This window comes from Geotrypetes seraphini, chromosome 8, assembly GCF_902459505.1.
Source record: "Geotrypetes seraphini chromosome 8, aGeoSer1.1, whole genome shotgun sequence".
Taxonomy (NCBI): Eukaryota; Metazoa; Chordata; class Amphibia; order Gymnophiona; family Dermophiidae; genus Geotrypetes; species Geotrypetes seraphini.
In genome coordinates, this window is record NC_047091.1 from 62,593,326 (window position 1) to 62,611,194 (window position 17,869).

The window sequence follows — 17,869 nt, forward strand, 5'->3', positions numbered from 1 at the left end:
ATTTATACAAATGATTCAGATATTGTATAGGTTTTTGGTGGAATTCATTGTGCCATATTTTTAAAATGGAGAAAATATTAGCTATCCAACAAGGAAGTTTTAAAAAGTTTATGGAGGTCTGGGAGCCATTAACAAATTATTGTAAGGAATGATTATAATTGATTAATTAATAATTTATTTCTCTCCTTTTGTTTACTGAAGTATAAGGGTGGGAGGGTGGGATGAATTTATATTTATAAAATTATGGAAGAAGGATGGGAGGGTCAAGTTATAGTTTGATTTCATTGAATGTATGATTAATAAAGCACAGTTACTTACCGTAACAGGTGTTATCCAGGGACAGCAGGCAGATATTCTTAACGCATGGGTGACGTCACCGACGGAGCCCCGATACGGACATTTTTCACTAGAAAGTTCTAGTTGGCCGCACCGCGCATGCGCGAGTGCCTTCCCGCCCGACGGAGGAGTGCGTGGATCCCAGTTAAGATAAGCCAGCTAAGAAGCCAACCCGGGGAGGTGGGTGGGTCGTAAGAATATCTGCCTGCTGTCCCTGGATAACACCTGTTACGGTAAGTAACTGTGCTTTATCCCAGGACAAGCAGGCAGCATATTCTTAACGCATGGGTGACCTCCAAGCTAACAGAGAGGGAGGAGGGATGGTTGGCCATTAGGAAAACAAATTGTGTAACACAGATTGGCCGAAGTGCCTATCCCGTCTGGAGAAGGTATCCAGACAGTAGTGAGTGGTGAATGTGTGAACTGAGGACCAAGTGGCAGCCTTGCAGATTTCCTCGATGGGTGTGGAACGGAGGAAAGCCACAGAAGCAGCCATAGCTCTTACCCTGTGGGCCGTGACAGCACCTTCCAGTGAGAGACCGGATCGAGCATAACAGAACGCAATGCAGGCAGCAAGCCTGTTGGAAAGCGTCCGTTTGGAGACAGGACGACCTAGACGGTTAGGGTCGAAGGACAAAAGGAGCTGAGGAGATGAGCGGCGAGTCCTGGTACGGTCAAGGTAGTAAGCAAGGGCACGCTTACAGTCCAGCGTGTGCAAAGCCTGTTCCCCAGGATGAGAATGGGGCTTAGGGAAAAAGACAGGCAACACAATGGACTGGTTGAGGTGAAATTCCGAGACCACCTTAGGAAGGAATTTAGGATGGGTACGCAGAACCACCTTGTCATGGTGAAAAACAGTGAAAGGTGGGTCGGCAACCAGTGCATGCAGCTCACTAACCCTCCTGGCAGAGGTGATGGCAATGAGGAAAAGCACCTTCCATGTAAGAAATTTGAGTGAAGTTGTGGCAAGAGGCTCAAACGGAGGTTTCATGAGGGCTGATAAAACCACATTCAGGTCCCAGACGACTGGAGGAGGCTTCAGAGGTGGTTTGATATTGAAGAGGCCTCTCATGAACCGGGAAACCAGGGGATGAGCCGCCAGAGGTTTTCCGAGGATAGGCTCATGGAACGCAGTGATGGCACTGAGGTGGACTCTGATTGAGGTCGACTTGAGGCCAGCATCGAAGAGAGAGAGCAAATAGTCCAGTACGGTTTCCACCGCCAATGAGGTGGGATCGTGATGATGAAGCAGACACCAAGAGGAGAACCGGGTCCACTTCTGATGGTAACATTGGAGGGTGGCCGGTTTCCTGGAGGCATCCAGAATACGACGGACAGGCTGAGATAGATTCTCTGGAGAGGTCAGCCCGAGAGAAACCAAGCTGTCAGGTGGAGCGAGGACAGATTGGGATGCAGTAGAGACTGATGCTGCTGTGTAAGTAGAGTAGGAAACACAGGAAGAGGAATGGGCTCCCTGGAGCTGAGCTGGAGCAGGAGGGAGAACCAGTATAGGCGAGGCCATCGAGGGGAGATGAGAATCATGGTGGCTTTGTCCCTGCGGAGTTTGAATAACGTCCGCAACATCAGAGGTAGAGGAGGAAAGGCATAGAGGAACCGATCCATCCAGTTGAGCAGGAATGCATCCAGGGCCAGACGATGAGGAGAGAAGAGTCTGGAACAGAAAAGGGGCAGCTGATGGTTGTGAGGAGCTGCAAAGAGGTCCACCTGAGGAATACCCCACCGAGCAAAGATGGAGCGGAGTGTGGGAGGATCCAGAGTCCACTCGTGAGGTTGAAGGATGCGGCTGAGATTGTCGGCCAGGGAGTTCTGTTCGCCCTGGATATAGACAGCCTTGAGGAAGAGACTGCGGGCCGTGGCCCAGGTCCAAATGCGGATGGCCTCCTGACAGAGGAGGGGAGATCCGGTGCCGCCTTGCTTGTTTATGTAGTACATGGCGACTTGGTTGTCTGTGCACAGGAGAAGAACCTGAGGGTAGAGAAGGTGCTGGAAGGCCTTGAGGGCATAGAACATGGCCCTGAGTTCCAGGAAATTGATGTGATGTTGACGCTCCTGAGGGGTCCAGAGTCCCTGAGTGCGAAGTTCTCCCAGGTGAGCTCCCCATGCATAGGGGGAGGCATCTGTGGTTATGATCATGGAGTGAGGGGGTAGAAAAAAGAGTAGACCCCTGGAAAGATTGGATGAGTTCAACCACCATTGAAGAGATTGCTGAAGAGACGATGTCACAGAGATGGGATGAGAAAGAGGATCCGTGGTCTGTGACCATTGGTTGGCTAGAGTCCACTGAGGTGTCCTGAGGTGGAGTCGCGCCAGAGGAAGCACATGGACCGTCGAGGTCATGTGGCCCAGGAGGACCATCATCTGCCGAGCTGGAATGGAGTGATAAAGGAGCACCTGACGGCAGAGGTGGAGCAGGGTCCGTTGGCGGTCGGAAGGGAGAAACGCCCTCATGAGAGTGGTGTCAAGAACGGCTCCAATGAACTGAAGTCGCTGTGTGGGAAGTAGATGCAACTTGTGGTAGTTGATCTCGAACCCCAGGAGATGGAGGAAGGAGATGGTGTACTGGGTGGCTTGTAGCACAAGTGGAGACGTAGGTGCTTTTACCAACCAATCGTCCAAGTAGGGGAACACCTGGAGGTTGTGAGACCTGAGAAAGGCCGCCACCACAATAAGGCACTTGGTGAACACCCTGGGTGATGATGCGAGGCCAAAGGGTAGCACTTTGTACTGATAGTGGCGGTGCTGTATCTGAAATTGGAGGTAGCGACGTGAATTCAGATGGATTGGAATGTGAGTGTAGGCCTCTTTGAGGTCCAGGGAACATAGCCAGTCGTGTTGAGAGAGAAGAGGATAAAGCGTGGCCAGGGAGAGCATTCTGAACTTTTCCTTGACCAGGCACTTGTTGAGGTCCCGGAGATCGAGGATGGGACGAAGGTCTCCTGTCTTCTTGGGAACCAGGAAGTAGCGGGAGTAGAATCCCTGACCCCTTTGGTCTGTGGGAATCTCTTCGATGGCATTGAGGAGAAGGAGGGATTGGACCTCCCTTAGGAGGAGAAGGGACTGGGAGGAGTGGGACGCAGACTCTATTGGAGGGTTGTCTGGTAGAAGAGTCTGGAAGTTGAGAGAGTAGCCGTGGCAGATGATGTTGAGGACCCACAGGTCTGATGTAATGACCTCCCAACGGTTGAGGAAGAGTTGGAGACGTCCTCCGATTGGCTGAGGAAGAGGTAATGATGGTGGAAGACTGGCTATGCCCTGGAGAAAGGAGTCAAAAGGGCTGGGATGGTTTTGACGGAGGGAGAGGCTTGGCAGGTTGGTGAGATTGAGAGCGAGCCTGAGAGTGTTGTTGTTGACGAGGTCTGCGAGGCTGCTGTTGGGGCGGGTTGAGAGGCCTGGCCGAGAACCTGCACTGGTAAGAGGACTGTGGTCTATAAGGACGAGCAGGTGGAGCCTTCTTTTTAGGTTTTACCAGAGTGTCCCATCTGGTCTCATGTGCTGAGAGCTTCTGGGTGGTTGAATCCAGGGACTCCCCAAAAAGTTCGTCCCCAAGACAGGGTGCGTTAGCTAGGCCGTCTTGGTGGTTGATGTCAAGATCAGATACCCTCAACCAGGCCAGACGCCGCATGGCAACAGCTATGGCAGACGCTCGGGAGGTCAGCTCAAATGAATCATAAATAGAGTGCACCATGAATTTCCGCAGTTGAAGGAGGCTGGAAATTTGTTGTTGAAAGAGTGGAACTTTACGTTCAGGGATGTATTTTTGTAGGGCGGTTAGTTGTTGTACGAGATGCTTCATATAAAATGAGAAGTGAAATGTGTAATTATTCGCCCTGTTGGCTAGCATTGCATTTTGATAAAGGCGTTTGCCAAACTTATCCATCGTTTTGCCTTCTCTGCCAGGAGGGGTGGAGGCATAAACACTGGAGCCCTGAGATTTCTTTAATGTAGACTCAACCAGGAGAGACTCATGGGACAATTGAGGTTTGTCAAAACCCGGAATTTGGGATGACCCTGTATAGGCTGTCAAGTTTATGAGGAGCTCCGGGGACAGTGAGTGGATTTTCCCAATTTTTATAAAAAGTTTCCCGCAGTATGTCATGGACGGGTAACTTGAGGAACTCTTTGGGAGGTTGTTCAAAGTCTAAGGCATCCAGAAAGGCCTGGGACTTTTTGGAGTCGGACTCTAAAGGAATAGAAAGAGCTGCCGACATCTCCCTGAGGAATTTGGTGAAAGAGGATTGCTCAGGCTTGGAAGCAGTATCGGTCACTGAGGGTTCCTCGTCTGTGGACGATGCGTCCTCCTGGGTACCGGGTGGGGATTCTTCCCATAAGTCCGGGTCCCTGATATCAGTGTGCGCACGCCGAGATGTCGGGGTGGAAGGCTTGGTGTGGCGGGTCTTAGAAAGAGATTTGCCAGAGCGCATTGAGAGAAAGACCGGTGCTGATCCCGGTCCTGGGAAGAGCGGTGCCATTCTGGGTCCCGGGGAGACCGGTGCCCTTCCTGGTCCCGAGGAGGATCGACCTCAGAGCGGGTCTGTACCACAGGATGAGAACGGGGTGGTTCAGCCGAGAGGACTGGCATGGAAGTGTTGAGTGGCACCGAGGGGGTGGACACTGGTGGAATGGTGCGAGGCTCGGGCCGGTCTGGTACCGAAAGAAGCGAGGGCCAAGAGGGTCGGTAACAGGTGCTGGAGTTGTTGCTGCAGCTGTTCCTGCAATTTGTCTTGGAGTATGGCCGCGATGCGGTCATCCAGGGGTGGCACCGGGACCGCTTTTTTCTTTTTCGGTTCCATAGGTGCTGCTCCACGCCCCGGCGATGAGGAGGCCGATGACGAGGCACTCACCGAGATCGGGGCGGAGCGTTTGCGGGGTCGGCGTGAGGCCGGGAGGACCGGCGTCGCCACTGTGGCAGGTGGGCGCTCAAGGGAGGTGGAAGGCTTCTTAGCCGGCTTACCTGGTGCCAGCGACCCCGAGGAAGGATCGGGCGTCATCGAAGTGGTCGGTGCTGTCTTTTGCGGTACTGTCGACGTCGCAGCAGGTTCCATAGCAGATCCGGTACCGAAAATGATGTTCTGCTGGATCTGCCGATTTTTTAAGGTGCGTTTCTTAAGAGTGGCACAGCGGGTGCAGGTGTCAGCCTGATGCTCTGGACCCAAACACTGTAGGCACCAATTGTGTGGGTCAGTGAGGGAGATCGGGCGTGCACACCGCTGGCACTTCTTAAAGCCCGGTTGAGGGGGCATGAAGGGAAACACGTCCTCCGCAAAATCAAAACCGGAGGCCTGTATGGTGACAACAGGCCCCGCTGGGGCCGGTTTCAAAAAATAGAGAAAATCGAGAGATTTTTTTTTTTTTTGAATCGAATAAAAAAGAGAACCCGAAGTGGGAAAAAGAGAAAAAATGAGAAAAAAGTACGAGCAGGAAGGCAAAAAGGATGTTTTCAACGGCCGTTGAAACCACATGCGTCTTCTTCGCTCCGCAGAAACGAAGAAACTGGGGTCCACACACTCCTCCGTCAGGCAGGAAGGCACTCGCGCATGCGCGGTGCGGCCAACTAGAACTTTCTAGTGAAAAATGTCCGTACCGGGGCTCCGTCGGTGACGTCACCCATGCGTTAAGAATATGCTGCCTGCTTGTCATGGGATAAGTATTATTACAGTGTCTATGATTGTATAATGAATTACTTATTGAAAGTTTAAAAATGAATAAGGACATATTAAAAAAAAAAAAAGTTTGCTTTTAAATTTATCAAGGGATTCTTCAAATCAAATGTCAGATGGGAGAGCATTCCAGAGTGCAGGGGATGTAGCGGAAAATATCGTATTGCAAGTATAAAAGAGCTCCTTAATTGGGGGAATAGTCAGTAAATTTTGGTTAGTAGATCTTAAGGTCTGTGGGTTGGCTTAGGGGATGAGATATTTATCTAAGAAGGCTGGGGAGTGGGTGAGTTTGATTTTGAAGGCGAGTATCTTGTATGTTGTTTGATGCGATGCTATCTGTCTTTCTGTCAAGAAGATAATCTTGAAAGCAGATTATGTGCATGATAGATCCCATTCATAAGCCCCATTATACATACCGCGGTGCTCGTGGGTTCAGTCTCTTTCTTCAGCAACTGCTCGAATTGAATCTGGTGCACTGAAAAGAAAAGACAAGGGTCTATGCACATAAAAGACATTTAGGGACATGGTACATACTGAATACTCCTATCTACACAGCAAATACACACCCTCTTTTACAAAGCCTCGCTAGTTGCTGACGTGTGGTAACGGCACCAAAGTTCATTAATTCCCAATGGGCATCAGTGCCTATCTGTCTTGGGAGGCCTTGCTGGCAGTGAAACTATTGACGGCATAGCTTTCATCTTCTCAGTTCCATGCAAGCCCCAGTGGCACGATAAGCCCATGTACCATGATTGGAGACTGACATGGTACACATAGGTAGTAGCATAGGGTTACCATATGTCCAGGTTTACCCAGATATGACGTCGTTTTAGGGGACTGTCCAGGCATCCAGATGGCTTTTCAAAACCCGGCACTTTGTCTGAATTTTTGAAAAGTTTCCAGCTCGGGCCCACATCAGGAGGGAATCTGCGCTTGCATGGACACAATGCGGTGACATAACACGCATGCGTGTGACATTATCGTGTCACATCTGTGCATGCGCAGATGCCCTCCCGATGCGGCTCCGAGAACGAGAAGAGGTTTGGGGGTGGGGCTAGGGCGGAATGGGTAATGACTTGGGTGGAACTGGGCAGGCCTGGGGGGCGGGGCCATGGGTCCGAATTTCACGAATCAGAATCTGCAGAGATACAACACATTCCCATGTTATCCTCTTAAACGGACTTACGTTTGATATCCGAGCAAGTTCTTTCCACTTTGATATGTCGGGCTGTAGACTGAATCCTCCGGGGAATGGCAGGCGGGAGCTAATCAAGTGGCAGGAATAAACATACAGAGACTCTTTAATCAAGAACAGATAGCGTATATAAATATTGGAATCAATATACCCAATATTATGTTTATTAGATTTTTCATCATCATGAAACAAATATTATAAGCCTTTTTCAATGGTAAAATCATGAAATGTCTTTATGGGTTCGATATTCAAAGCCATTTAAATGGCCAGGAAAGACTCCTGGCCCTTTAAATCGTTTGAACAAGACTATACAAAGATATCCAGCCACTGATACATCTTGTAACTGCCCATGCCAAAACCGGCTAGTTTCTGTGTGGTCTAGGAGCGGAGTTAAGGCAGAGCAGAAGCCCTGCTAGTTAGCAGAGATTTTTAATCTGCTAACTAGCTGAGCAGCCACATAAAATTAGGATAGAAAAAAAGGCTGTCCTAACTTCATGTGGCAAAGTCAACCAAGCACTGTTTTGAATATCAACTGGTGCCCAGTTAAATTTAGGGTCCTGACCTGAAACACTACCATTCCCCTCCCTTCCTCACACACCCCTCCGGAAGATCTGGAACCATCCTTTCCAATTCCCCATCAGTGGCTTAGTAAGGAGAGGGGGGGGGGGGGGCAGGAGGGCAGCCTGCCCCAGGCGCCATGTTGGTGGGGGCACTGACACCCCTCCTCTTCTCCGCCCCCGCCTCTTCCTATTCCTTTCCTTCCCCCATACCTCTAGTTTAAGTTGTTGTTCGCAGCCCCTTTGGCTCTCTCGCTCACATCACTTCCAGGTGGCGCTCATAGGAAGTGACGTTGGAGGGAGAGCTGATGGGGTCATGAGGAGCATGCTGTTGACCAATGAGAGCAAAAACTTCAACTAGAGATACAGGGGCGTGTTTGGCATGCGAGATTGGGGAAGGAGTGGGGGGGGCATAGACGAGAGCAAGGGAGGGGCATCATCACTCCGGGTGCCTCTCATCCTCGCTACGCCACTATTCTCTATTCCTCCCTCCCCCTCTAAATGCTATGCAAGACTCCCCCCTTCGATGCCCACTCCTCTCACCCTCTGGAAGCACGGCAAAATATCTCTGCTGCTGAAGCACAAATCTGCCACTAGAGGTTATGGCAGCCATTTTAGGAAGGCAGCCTCAATGGGTAAAAATAAGAGGGCATTGCTCCTCCCATTTCCCTACTGGGTCACCAGGGAAACAGGCAGGTAAGCCTAAGACCATAAGGGAGGGGGTCCTTGCTGTTTCGGGGGTGGGAACAGAGGGGAATCCAGCGGAGGGATCTTGCTGTCCTTCTGGAGGTGGGGGGAAGTGGACATCGGAAGGAGCAGATATACTTATATAGATCACAGCCAAATATTAGCTGGGACATGAATAAGACCCAGTGCCCAGCACCTGAGGATATTCGATGCTGGTGGCTGGACATGACCTAGCGCTGAATACTTGAAACTAATTCTGCTCGCCGCAGTCAGCATTGATCTCCACAGGCCAAATATCTACTCATTATTATTCCAGGAACACTACTCCTCTCCATTATCATTTTCACTCCAACTTTCACCTCCTCCTCATTTCTATTATCCCTCCCATTCCTCCCCTTAATTATTATTCCCTCTTCTCCCCTTCCCCCATATCACTCCTTCCTTTCTTTCTTCCATAGCTGCTGTCCTCCTTCATATCACTTCCACTCCTCTTCTCCCCTCCATTGTTCCTTTCTTCCCTCATCTATTATCATTCTCTTATCCTTCAAATATTTCTCACTCATCCCCTTCCCATTCAGTCATCATCTCTTCCTCTCCCCTTCCTTACCCTTCTCTACAACTACTCATTATATTTCTCTCACCTCTCACCCTTCCATTCCATTATCCTTCCTTCTACATCTCTCCATTCCCTTTCCACCTCTCAGCTCTCCTTCACTGTCCCTCTATTGCCTTCCCTACCACTGCCCTCCTCTCCCCTCCCTCAATCATTGCCACTACTATTACTCTTTACCTCCACCATTGCCCCTCCCGTTTACCCTCTCCTCAAATAGTTTATTCTGAGCTCCACTACTAAACCTCTTTTTCTCCTCTTTTGCATCTTCCCTACTGTGCTCCTTTTCTTGCCTCTCCTATGCTTCCCTCTGTTCTCACCTCCATATCCTCCTCCTCCACCTCTGTATAGCTGGAATGCTTCTCTGGGTTTTGAAGTTTTTCCAGGAGCTCGTTGGCCAATGTTCGGCTCAGACCATGCTGCATCACAAACTGGTGCTAAGGGAGAACATAAGAACATCATACAACTGAGGAGGAGCAGTTACTGCCCCCCTCCCCTCAACCTCTGGGAGCAATTGGTAACCTCCAACTTTCAGTGGGGGCTATCAGTGTCTCCTAATACTCATGGAGACAGCCAGTGTCCTGTACTTAGAGGGGCAAATTCTTATCTGATGTCTTAGTCATTCCCACAGACTCAATCTGGACATGAAAGAAGGGGTATTATTTCTTGCTGTAGCATGATGATACTGGGAATGCAGAAAAGCCTACCAGTGGCATTCTCTTGAGGCTAGAATCACCCTTTTATTCAATTAATTATAAAAATTCTTGCATTAATTCCTAAAATTCACTTGATGATTCAACTTGAGCTCCCTGAACATTAATTGGCCCTTTACTCTCCTGGTCAATCCCTTCAATCATCACAACAAAATCTTCTTGCAATCCTTTCTTTTCATTTAATTCCTTTGGCCATACTATGTAAAACAATGTTTAATGTTGCAGGTCCCATTCAGACTTTAAGGAGGCTTTGAAAACATATTTCCTGAATTTGCTGGGGTATTCTTTCCCCTCAATATACTATAATAATACCTCTCTTGTCAAACTTTAGAATCTTTTACATTACATTACCTTAGTGATTTCTGTTCCGCCGTTACCTTGAGGTTCAAGGTGGATTACATAAAGGATCTATCTGGCCATTTCCAGAGGAATTTTAGAATAGTTAGATTGGTTCGTACAGATGAGGTGGTTCTTGTGGCATTAGGTTGTTTTAGAGAGTAGAGAGGCATTAGGTTGGTTTAGATTGTTGAGTATTAGGGTTTTTTAAAATAGTATGGTTTTTATTTCTTTTCTAAATGTTCTATAGTCAGGGGTCTTTATCAGCAAAGTAGAGAGCTGGTTGTCTAATCTCGCTGCTTGTGTGGCCAGGAGGCCATTATACAGTTTTTTCCGTTTGACTTCTTTGATTGGGGGGGTATGTGAATGGAGCGTGGGTTCTCCTTTGTCTGGTTGAGGTGGTTCGGATTAGACGGTTGTTTAGGTATATTGGGCTGTTTCCATTCATGGTTTTAAATAGAAGACAGTAGAACTTGAATAGTATTCTTGCTTGAATTGGTAGCCAATGTGAGTGGAGGTATGCCTTGGTGATGTGGTCATGTTTTCTCAGAAAATAGATGAGTCTCAGGGCTGTGTTCTGGATTGTTTGCAGTTGTTTAATCATGGTCGCGGGGCAGGGTAGATAGAAAATGTTACAATAGTCTAGTAGACCCAGCATTAGGGCTTGGACTAGGATCCGGAATTGAGTTTTGTCGAAGAATTTTCGCACTTGTCTTAGGTTTCTCATGATTGCAAAGGATTTCTGTATTATTTTGTTGATTTGTGGTTGCATGGTACAGCACCTCTCAATTGTCATTCCCAGTAGTTTTAGAATGGTTTGCATGGGGAATGTGGTTGAGTTGATTACTAGGTTTGTAATGGATAGTGTCTTATCGTTTTTTAAGAGAATGAATTTTGTTTTGTCTGAGTTTAGTTTCAGTTTGTGATCTTTCATCCAAGTTGTTATTATTTCAAATGTTTTATGTATAGTGTCTGTCATGGAGGGTTTTGGTTGATCAAAAGGGAGAAGAATGGTGATGTCGTCTGCATAGCTGTAGGAGATTATGTTTGATTTATCTAGATAGGTGCCGAGGGACGCGATGTAGAGGTTGAAGAGTGTGGGGGATAAAGGGGATCCCTGAGGTACACCACAGGGGTTAGACCAGGGTTCTGACCTTTCGTTGCTTGATTTTACTCTGTAAGATCTGGTCTTTAAGAATCCTTGGAACCATGTGTGCACTTTGTCTGTGATACCAATTGCATCCAGAATTTGTAGAAGAATATTATGGTCAACCAGGTCAAACGCTGCGGTTAGATCTAATTGTATGAGGAATATTTTTCTTCCTGTACTGAGGTGTTGTCTAGCTGTGTCCAGGAGGGATCTAGTAGTGTTTCAGTACTATAATTGGTTCTGAAGCCAGATTGTGTATGGTGGAATATGTTGTGGTCTTCTAGAAAGTCAGTGAGGAATTTGGCTACTAGGCCTTCCATTATTTTGATATAAAGTGGTATTGATGCTATTGGTCTTTAGTTGGAAGGCTGATCCACTGCTCCTTTGGGTCCTTTAGGATAGGGGTGACAATGATTTCGATGAGGTCTTGTGGGAAAAGGCCGTCTATGAGCATTGTTTTATCTAATGGAGACAGCAATGGGTGCTTCTGTCTATTAAACTTGTCTTAAACATATAATATTTTATTTTAGTACTCTTTAAAGGGGAGAAGGGCCTCAGATCCCCGTGTGCTGTCCGTATAGTTTAGTGACTAAAACAGCTGCACTGGATAGGGAAGTGACCTCATCGGCCCAACACCCCCTCCTGCCTAGCAAATAATGCCTCTTCAGTCAAAAACACCAAAACAAAGAAACAAAATTAACAACTTAGCTTAGGCAGGGTTTGATTTGTGTAGTGCAGGTCTAATGAATCTCCTGCCGTCTTTGCCGGTCTGCTTTTGCCAACGTGAGCTAGCAGGCGTTTCGCTGTATAGCTGTGTCAGGGCAATGGACTTTCGGCATGTAAAGAGATGTAAAATCTAATGTTACCATAAGAAAAGGAAAATCTTCAGCTGAAACAAAGGATAAGATATTAAAAAAGTGAGCAGTATCTTTTGTTCCTTCATAAAATTTTGATTATTTCCAATTCAATATTGATTTAGAAAAATTTATCCGTAAGTTAAGTATAAAATTGTTTTTTCAAGGAAGTGATGATACATTGAGTGATCATGAGACCCCACTCTCATTGGTCTCCGCCAGGTCCTTTGGACCATATGTTAACAGTTTTCAAGCAAAAAATTATAAAAGAAGTAGAAGACTCATTTAGAAGTACAAAAAAGCTTCAATAATTTAAATAAACAACAAAGGAAAGCTCTGAAGGACTTAGCAAATGATCAATGTATTATTATCAGAAAGGCTGACAAGGGTGGAGCAGTAGTCATCCAAAATAAAGATGACTACATGGAAGAAGCCCTTAAACAGTTAAAGGATGAGAAGACTTACAAAGTAATCAAATTGGATCCCACTAAGAGATTACAAGGCCAAATAAGTAGATTAATTAAAGAAGGGACCAAAGCAGGATTTTTAACTTCAAAAGATGCAAGATTTTTATTTACACCTAATCCTATGGTCCCTGTTATCTACTTTTTACCAAAGGTCCACAAGTGCCTTGACCATCCACCTGGCCGCCCGATTATCTCCTCACGTAACTCCCTTCTTGAATCATTAAGTAAATTTGTTGATTTTTTTTCTGAAAGACCTGGTCAGCTCAAGTGATATGTACATTAAAGATTCTGCTCACATTTTGAACATCTTATCCTTTGTTTCAGCTGAAGATTTCCCTTCTCTTATGGTAACATTAGATGTTACATCTCTTTACATAGTTATTCCTCAGGATTCAGCAATTCAAATTGTAAAGAAAGCTCTATTTTCTTCCCCAAGACCATTCTTAATCCCTCGTGAATTTCTCTTGCAACTAACCAGATTAGCTCTGAAAGAAAATTTTTTCACTTTTGATAAAGAAATGTATTTACAACTTTCAGGAGTTGCGATGGGAGCAACTTTTGCTCCGTCCATTGCTAACCTGTATATGATTGATTTTGAGAATACTTGGATAAAGAACTCCCCTTTTGTTGGTAAGATCTATTCGTGGCATAGGTACATCGATGATGTATTTCTATTATGGAAAGGCACCGAAACAGAGCTCGCATCATTTCACACATGGCTTGACTCATGATACACGAATATTAAACTATACATTTTCTAGATGTGGACATTTGTCAAACTAATAACTCTTTTGTTACTAAAGTGTTCACTAAGAATACGGATAGAAATACTTTTTTAAAATATGATAGTTGTCACCCAAGGAAATTAAAGGAGAGTCTACCTTTCTCTCAAATGGTAAGAATCCGTAGGAACTGTACTGATTTAGTTGATTACAACAAACAATCCAAAAGTCTACAGGAGAAATTTACCATGAGAGGATGCTCTGACCACGTGATCGATAAAGCAAGACGCTGTGCTAAATATCTTAACAGGGAACATCTATTACAGCCAGAAAGGAAAAACATATTAGAAGATGATGCGGAGACCTGTGTGTTAAGATAATCCTCCAACAGTACTACAGTTGCACAGATTATTAGAAACAATTGGGACATTATGAGACTTCATCCAATTTTTGAAAGGAAAAAATTGAGGATAGCTTTCTCTAGGAATTCTAATCTGAAGGAGATTTTATGCCATTCCACGATGAACCCTAAAATAACATCTCATTGTGTTGAAGGACATTTCAAATGTCTCTCTTGCAATATTTGTGACATTACGATACAAACGAAGACTTTTGTTAATCCGCAGAACAACAAACAGTATGTCTTAAGACATTTTACCAATTGTAGAACAACCTTTATCGTATATGTCATCATTTGCCCATGCAAATTATTGTATGTAGGCATGACCACAAGAGACCTGAGAACAAGACTGAGTGACCACAAATACAATTTGAAACGCAATAGAAGTTCAGAAGTCATTGTAGAACACTGTACTCTTTTTAAACACACTTTTTGTGACCTCCGTTGTCTTGTTATTGACCATGAGCCTAAAGCTCACAGGGGAGGCGATCGGGTAAAAAGATTAAAACAGCGGGAGTTAAGATGGATTTATCTCCTTAAAAGTATGCATCCTTTCGACCTCAATACTGCATTGGATTGGTCACCATTCATTTAAAACTCTGCCTTTCAGGATGACCCTGTTGCTCATTCGGAAGCGGGAACAATTCATCCAATCTAATCTAATCTAATCTAATTTGTATACTGCATCATCTCCACGTTCATAGAGCTCGACGCGGTTTACAGTAGGAGAAATAGGAAGGAACTACAACAGAGGGTTAGAGGTAGAAGTGTGAAGAAAATTTAGAGGACTTGGGATGCCAAGATATAAGAGTTTCCTTGATTCCTAAGTTGGAGGGAGACTTACATTTTTTAAGAAAAGCCAGGTTTTCAGATGTTTGCGGAAAACTTGGAGAGAGCTCAAGTTCCGAAGAGGGGAGGTAAGGTTGTTCCAGAACTCAGTGATTTTGAAATGGAGGGAGGTCCCTAGCTTTCCTGTGTGGGAAATGCCTTTTAGCGAGGGGAAGGATAGTTTTAATTTGTGGGAGGATCTGGTGGTATTAGGGTTTGAGGAATTCCAAGAAAGAGGGATAAAGGGAGGGAGGATACCACATAGGATTTTGAAAGTTAAACAGGCGCATTTATAGTAGACCCTGGTGATTATCGGAAGCCAGTGGAGCTTGGCCAGGAGCGGGGAGACATGGTCAAATTTACTTTTAGCGAAGATGAGCTTGGCCGCGGCATTCTGAATCCATTGGAGTCTGTGGAGGTTTTTCTTAGTTAGGCTTAAGTAGATAGAGTTGCAATAGTCCAATCTGGAGAGGATGATGGATTGGACAAGGAGGGTAAAATGTTTTGATGGAAGCAGGATCTAACTTTCCTCAGCATGTGAAGGCTGAAAAAGCATTTTTTTACCAAGGATTGGAAGTGGTCATTGAAGGACAATGTGGAATCAATGATGATGCCCAAGACTTTGCTCGAGAACTAAAACTGCAGAGAGGAGCCAGAGGGTAGTGGGATGGAGGTGGGTAGGTGATCTAGTTTTGGACCAAGCCAAAGAAGTCTTGTTTTGGACTCATTCAATTTCATTTGCACAGTGTGGGCCCAGGATTGTAGGTTCATTATACAAGAGGATATGTTCTTAGACAGGTCGGTGAGGTTCGAATCGGTCTCGAGGAGGACGAGGATGTCGTCTGCATAAGTGTAAATTGTTTCAAGGGGGGATAGGTGGAGGAGTTTTAGGGAGGACATATAGATGTTGAAAAGGATAGGGGATAGTGGAGAGCCTTACGGGACTCCACAATGAGGTGCCATTCATGTTAACAATGTAAGAACAAGAGCGGAGGAATTTAGAGAACCAACCTAGGACTGTGGAGTTGATACCTATCTCAGAGAGTTGGTAAACAAGAATATCATGGTGAACAACGTCGAAAGCAGCGGAAAGGTCAAATTGTAGGAGGACGGCGAACTTGTTTCGAGAGTGAAGTTGTTGAACCCTTGAAATCAGGGAAGACAGTAGGGATTCGGTGCTGAAGTTAGGACGAAAGTCATATTGATAGGGTAAAAGAATAGAGAATCTCTCCAAGTATGATGAGAGTTGGGAAGAAATGATGGACTCTAGCATCTTGGTTAGGAGAGGGATATTTGCAATTGGGCGATAGCTGGATGGTATGGAAGGGTTTGCAATGAGGGTCGTTCCGAGAGAGAGTACAGTGTTAACAGCAGGAGACATATGTTTACAACAAGATACATATGTTTGAACAAGATATGAGCTAAGTATTGGAACCAGGAATTTGAGATACATAAGCTTTGGAACATGATATCTAAGATGCGTTGGTACTTCTGGAAGGGGCAGTTTGCCAGAAGAAAAGGTAATGAAAAAGAACTAGTTGGGGGAGCTTGCAAGAAGGTACAGGGAAAGAGAGTAATGGAGTTAGCGATAGGAGTCGAGATATTTTGAGTCAAGTTACAGAACGAAGGGTTCAGAGCAGGTACAAGAGATCAAAGCTGAATACAGGAAGATCATTACAATGTGAATAAGAAGTAGGATATTACAATGAATAGGATACAGGAAATTACAATGTGCATGAGATATTGGGGGATGTTTACAGTAAGATAGAGGATATTACAAAGTGAACAGGTACAGGAGATGTTTACAATAGGATACAGGATAATACAAAGAGAGCAGGTACAGGGGATGTTTACAATAAGATACAGGATATTACAAAGTGAACAGGTACAGGATGTTTACAATAAGATACAGGATGTTACAATATGAACAGGATACAAGAGATCAACGCTGTTTACAGCAGGATATATACCATGTGCGTAAGAGAGGAATACAGCATTAAGCGTTGGAGGAAGGGAAAAGGTAGGGGTTGGACTTTTCGAGGGGGATTATAACTGGTAGAGGGGGAAAAGCTTAGGTGGTGTTGAAGAGACGGGTCTTCAGAGATTTTCTGAAGTCAGCGTATGATGTGGCTTCGAGTATTAGTTTTGCTAGCCATGTGTTCAGTTTGGCTGCCTGGAAAGAAAGCATTCTGTTTAGGTACTTCTTGTAGTGACATGATTTCAGGGATGGGTAAGTAAAGAGGTTTGCTCTGCGGGAGGTCTTTTTTGGGCAGTAGGTGAGGAATTGGGAAGCTAGGTAAGTTGGTAGCATCCCGAAGATCGCTTTGAAGCTGATGCAGGCAAACTTGAAAAGTATTCTGGATTCTACTGGCAACCAGTGAAGTATTTGGAGATATGGGGAGATATGTTCCATTTCTTTAGTCCAAAGATGAGACGGACTGCGGTGTTTTGGATTAATCTTAGCTTGTGGAGGGACTTTTTGTATGCTCCCAAAAATATGATGTTGCAGTAATCCAGAGTACTCAAGATGGAGGCTTGTACTAGTAGACGAAAGGATGATTCGTCGAAGAATTTTTTGATGGTGTGAAGTTTCCAAAGAGTAGAGATACATTTTTTGAACATTAGATCAGTGTGTTTTTCTAGTGTTAGATGTCTGTCAAGGGTAACCCCTAGTATTTTAATAGATTGAACAATTTCGTAATCTTTGCCATTCACGTGAATCTTGTTGTCTTTTATCTGCTCATTGGGAGAGGCTAGGAAAAATTTGTTTTTTTCTGCATTCAGTTTGAGTTTGAAGGCCTTCATCCAAAGTTCTATTTGGTTTAGGATATTAGATAGGTGAATGATGAAATTCGGCGAAATATCGGATAGTGGAAGTACAACGGTGATATCATCAGCGTAAATGTGGAAAGTGAGATTTAAGCTCTGTAGTAGGTGTCCCAATGAGATGAGGTAGATGTTGAAGAGGGTCGGTGATAGCGGGGAGCCTTGGGGAAGTCCGCAGTTGTTGTTCCAGCTGAAGGAGAGATTATCATCTTTGAGTACTTGATAGGATCTGAATTCGAGAAATCCCCGGAACTAGGTATGGGTGTTTCCTGAGATGCCTATTGATTCCAAACAGTAGTGGGGTCAAGGGGATATGACCCATTTCTGGGGAGAAATGGCCCGACTGAAGGGCAGAGTTTATGAGAATGGTGATAGAAGAAATAGCCTGAGCGGGAATGTTCTCGTATAGGTAGGAGGGGAATGGGTCCAAGGAGCAATTACAGGATTTCAGTTTGAGGCAGAGATTGAGGACCAGGGATTCAGATACGCGTTCAAAGGTGGTCCAGGATC

At 45.4% G+C, this 17,869-nt stretch overlaps 1 protein-coding gene across 5 annotated transcripts in view; it reads right to left on the bottom strand.

The window, feature by feature from the left end:
- The window catches only part of MAP4K1 (mitogen-activated protein kinase kinase kinase kinase 1), a 176,053-nt gene that overhangs the window by 50,399 nt on the left and 107,785 nt on the right, over positions 1–17,869 (bottom strand). For all 5 annotated transcript variants that reach the window (XM_033956546.1, XM_033956543.1, XM_033956542.1 and 2 more), the window contains exons 12-14: positions 9,384–9,500; positions 7,201–7,279; positions 6,431–6,489 (exon numbers count right to left, since the gene is read on the bottom strand). In XM_033956546.1, coding sequence (XP_033812437.1) covers positions 6,431–6,489; positions 7,201–7,279; positions 9,384–9,500 — 255 coding nt within the window. The remainder of the gene's footprint in view (positions 1–6,430; positions 6,490–7,200; positions 7,280–9,383; positions 9,501–17,869) is intronic.